Source organism: Lontra canadensis, unplaced genomic scaffold (genome assembly GCF_010015895.1).
Source record: "Lontra canadensis isolate GAN:19392208 unplaced genomic scaffold, GSC_riverotter_1.0 scaffold61, whole genome shotgun sequence".
NCBI lineage: Eukaryota > Metazoa > Chordata > Mammalia > Carnivora > Mustelidae > Lontra > Lontra canadensis.
This window is the reverse complement of record NW_022631055.1, coordinates 10,738,559-10,742,493: the sequence shown is the minus strand read 5'-3', so window position 1 is coordinate 10,742,493 and position 3,935 is coordinate 10,738,559. Positions and strand designations below refer to the sequence as shown.

At 65.1% G+C, this 3,935-nt stretch overlaps 1 protein-coding gene across 1 annotated transcript; it reads left to right on the top strand.

Moving 5' to 3' along the window:
• Positions 1–988: 988 nt before the first annotated feature.
• On the top strand, positions 989–3,323 carry ZFP36L2 (ZFP36 ring finger protein like 2). Its single transcript, XM_032877951.1, has 2 exons — positions 989–1,339; positions 1,843–3,323. The coding sequence occupies exons 1-2, from the start codon at positions 1,289–1,291 to the stop codon at positions 3,271–3,273; spliced, it is 1,482 nt and encodes a 493-aa protein (XP_032733842.1). The 5' UTR covers positions 989–1,288; the 3' UTR covers positions 3,274–3,323.
• The last annotated feature ends 612 nt before the right edge of the window (positions 3,324–3,935 follow it).

Genomic DNA, 3,935 nt, shown 5'->3' with positions numbered 1-3,935 from the left:
GGCTGCGGTGGGCGGGCAGCCTCAGCCGGCAGCTGCACCCCATCCCCCGGGAGGGCTGGGGAAGGCCGGGCCGACGTGCGGACGAACGGGGTGGCGGGAAGTCACTTCCATGCTTGCGCAGCTCTCCCGGCCTTTCCTCCCGTCCTCCCAGCCGGCTCCCCCGCCCGGGACGCTCCGCGCCATTCCGCGCCTTTGGCCCTGGCTCAAGGTCTTGTGATGTGATTAGCAAAGCCAGCGCCTTGTCCTCAGACACTCAGCCCAGCTCCGCAAGCCCCGGCGCTGAATCCCTGTTTACTGCAGCCTGGGCGGGGAGGGGGGCGGAGAAACGGGCCCAGGCTCCTCCGGGCGAGGCTGCCGCGGCAGCCGCCCGCGTGGCCACTCCCGCCCCCACCCCCACCGGGTCTCCACGTGCAGTCGGGACAGAGCCACCACCCACCGGACGCAGGCCCTGAACCCCCGCCACCCACCCGCCGGCCAGAGCACTCCTTGCGAACCAGCCGGCCGCGCGGACGGTTGCAATATTCTCGCATTTTGCAATTCCCGCGCCCAGTCTAGAACCGAGAGTGAGAGATTAAAGCTCCGCAATTTCGCCTAGCAGGATCGGGCGGGGAGAGACACGTCCAGGGCTGCAGAATCCTGGCCACGTTCAACGTGCAGGGGATTTCCAACAGTGCAGCCCCAGAGAAGGGGAGCCTTATCTTCCCGCCGCCACCCAGCAGCACCCATCAAGGACCAGCTCTCCACGCCGCCGCAGGCGCTCCGGCAGCCTGCCCCGCCCCGAGGACTCCCGCCCCCTCCTCCGGAGGAAAAAAAATTGGCGGCGGCCAATGGGAGGCCAAGAAGGTGCTTGACGTCCGCGAGCCGGCGGGCGGCGTTGCCTGGAGACCCCGGCGGGGTCAGCGTTCTGTCCCCTCCCCCGACACGCCCGCCCGGCCGCTGCCGCGCTCCCGGGCCCTATATAGGGCGCGCGCTCGCGGGCCGCCGAGTTCCAGCAGTCTGCGAGCTGTCGCCGGCTCCGCGCAGGGGGGGGGGGCGGGCCGGGCACCCCCGGGGCGCGGAGGAGCGCTCTTTGCTTCTCTGTCGTCTTTCCCCCCACTCCGCACTCCCGGACACCCTCAAACCAGGCCGCGCTGCTTCCCTTTCCCCCTTGTCTCGTCCCCCGGCAAACTTTCGGTCCCTCCCCCGCCGGTCACCCGTTATTCGTCGTGGCTCGAGCCGGGCCTTGCCTCCCCGAGGGCTCCTTCGGACCTCCCTGCCTGCAACTCCGACCATTACAGGATCCAGAAACATGTCGACCACACTTCTGTCCGCCTTCTACGATATCGACTTCTTGTGCAAGGTACGCGAGGGAGCAAGGAGGGAGGAAGGCGGGCAGGCAGGAAGCCCCTCGAGTTTTCAGACTTTCCGCCTTTGGGGCACCCCTCCCCATCTTGACTTTGGGGTCGGGAAAAGTCCTGGAGTTCGCTGTGGTGTGTGCTCGTGCCTTGTGGGCGGGGAGAAGGAGCAGGAAGGGAGGGCGGGCAAGAGGGAGTCGCTGTCGCTGTTTAGTTTGTCCGGCGCCGACCTCGGCCACGCTGCCCGGGGCTTCCCGGACCGGCTTTGCGCCGCCCAAGCTGGCGGCCCACGGGCTGAGGATCACATGTCGAAACCGAGCGCGGCCTGGGGTGGGAGTCGGCTCCTCCCAACGCGAACTTGATTCTTTTCGCGCGTGTACGGGTGGAGGGTGGGGGCCGGATCGAAATCTGCAGAAAGGAAGAAGAATCAGAAGGCTGAAGTTCTGCAGCTCGCTCCAACTCTTCCTTTCCATATTTCATCCCGTCCTCGCCCCCCTCCTTTTGGCAGACGGAGAAATCCCTCGCCAACCTCAATCTGAACATGCTGGACAAGAAGGCTGTGGGGACCCCCGTGGCCGCCGCCCCTAGCTCGGGCTTCACGCCGGGCTTTCTCCGACGGCACTCGGCCAGCAACCTGCATGCGCTCGCCCACCCCGCGCCTAGCCCGGGCAGCTGCTCGCCCAAGTTCCCCGGCGCGGCTAACGGCAGCAGCTGTGGCAGCGGGGCGGCGGGCGGCCCGGCCTCCTACGGCACCCTCAAGGAGCCGTCAGGGGGTGGAGGCACGGCCCTGCTGAACAAGGAGAACAAATTTCGGGACCGCTCGTTCAGCGAGAACGGCGAGCGCAGCCAACACCTCTTGCACCTGCAGCAGCAGCAGCAGAAGGGGGGCGGCGGTTCCCAGATCAACTCGACGCGCTACAAGACTGAGCTGTGCAGGCCCTTCGAGGAGAGCGGCACGTGCAAGTACGGCGAGAAGTGCCAGTTCGCGCATGGCTTCCACGAGCTACGCAGCCTGACCCGGCACCCCAAGTACAAGACCGAGCTGTGCCGCACCTTCCACACCATCGGCTTCTGCCCCTACGGGCCGCGCTGCCACTTCATCCACAACGCAGACGAGCGGCGACCCGCGCCGTCGGGGGGCGCCTCTGGGGACCTGCGCGCCTTCAGCGCGCGGGACGCGCTGCACCTGGGCTTCCCCCGGGAGCCGCGGCCCAAGCTGCATCACAGCCTCAGCTTCTCTGGCTTCCCGTCGGGCCACCACCAGCCCCCGGGGGGCCTCGAGTCGCCGCTGCTGCTCGACAGCCCCACGTCGCGCACGCCGCCGCCGCCACCCTCTTGCTCCTCGGCCTCGTCCTGCTCCTCTTCCGCTTCGTCCTGCTCGTCCGCCTCCGCAGCCTCCACGCCCTCGGGCGCTCCGACGTGCTGTGCCTCGGCGGCGGCTGCGGCCGCGGCGGCCCTGCTGTACGGCACAGGGGGCGCCGAGGAACTGCTGGCGCCGGGCGCCCCGTGCGCGGCCTGCTCGTCGGCCTCGTGCGCCAACAACGCCTTTGCATTTGGCCCGGAGCTGAGCAACCTCATCACGCCGCTTGCCATCCAGACCCACAACTTCGCCGCCGTGGCCGCCGCTTACTATCGCAGCCAGCAGCAGCAGCAGCAGGGCCTGGTGCCCCCCGCGCAGCCCCCAGCGCCGCCCAGCGCGCCCCTCCCTGCCAGTGCCACCGCGCCGCCCTCGCCGCCGTTCAACTTCCAGCTGCCGCGCCGCCTGTCCGATTCGCCCGTCTTCGACGCGCCCCCTAGCACCCCGGACTCGCTGTCGGACCGTGACAGCTACTTGAGCGGCTCACTGAGCTCGGGCAGTCTCAGCGGCTCCGAGTCCCCCAGCCTCGACCCTGGCCGCCGCCTGCCCATCTTCAGCCGCCTGTCCATCTCTGACGATTGAGGCAAGAGGGCGCCAGCGAGGAGGAGGAGGAGAAAGGGGGAAGGCTGTTCTGGGGGCGCCCCTGCCACCTGGAGCCCTGTTACGGGCAGGGAGGGGCGCGGGAGTTGGGGGGTGACAGGCCATGAGCAGAGACTGCGGGCCGCACCGAGCACTTGGACTCGAACTTGTGTGCCGGGAGGGGCCCTACCCCTCCCCTTTCGGTTTCCTCTTTTTGTTTTTTGTTTTTATTATTTTTATTATTATAATGAAGTTTCATTCTTGTTGAGCAAAAAAAAAAGCCAACGAACTTTTGTATTGATGAACAAAATACTCACAACAGGGCAGTTGTGATGCGAACAGAACAAAAAACCAAACACTTAAAACTTTTTTAGGTCTCCTAGGAGTTTGGGACTTTAGGGGGGAAAAAAAAATCAACCCAGCACCAGCAGCTACCAACCACCATTCCGTATCTTCACTTGAAAAGCATTAGTTAACAGTCCAGATGTGGGAACTCTTATGTGAGAGAAGTTCTTAATTGTCGTTTGTCTTCAGACCAGTGTAAACAAACAGCCAGCCACCACCTTGCTAAACCTCTAAGCTTCTGGAATCCAATATTCTACCAGGAATATGCCTTGATTGTAGTCCTCCACTCCATAGGTTTTTGTTTGACACAAAGTTCTTTA

Excerpts from the sequence above, each read along its gene's own strand:
- ZFP36L2 (XM_032877951.1), top strand. The coding sequence starts at position 1,289 with ATGTCGACCACACTTCTGTCCGCCTTCTACGATATCGACTTCTTGTGC. Across the intron at positions 1,340-1,842 it reads ATATCGACTTCTTGTGCAAG|ACGGAGAAATCCCTCGCCAA; the intron begins GTACGCGAGGGA and ends TCCTTTTGGCAG.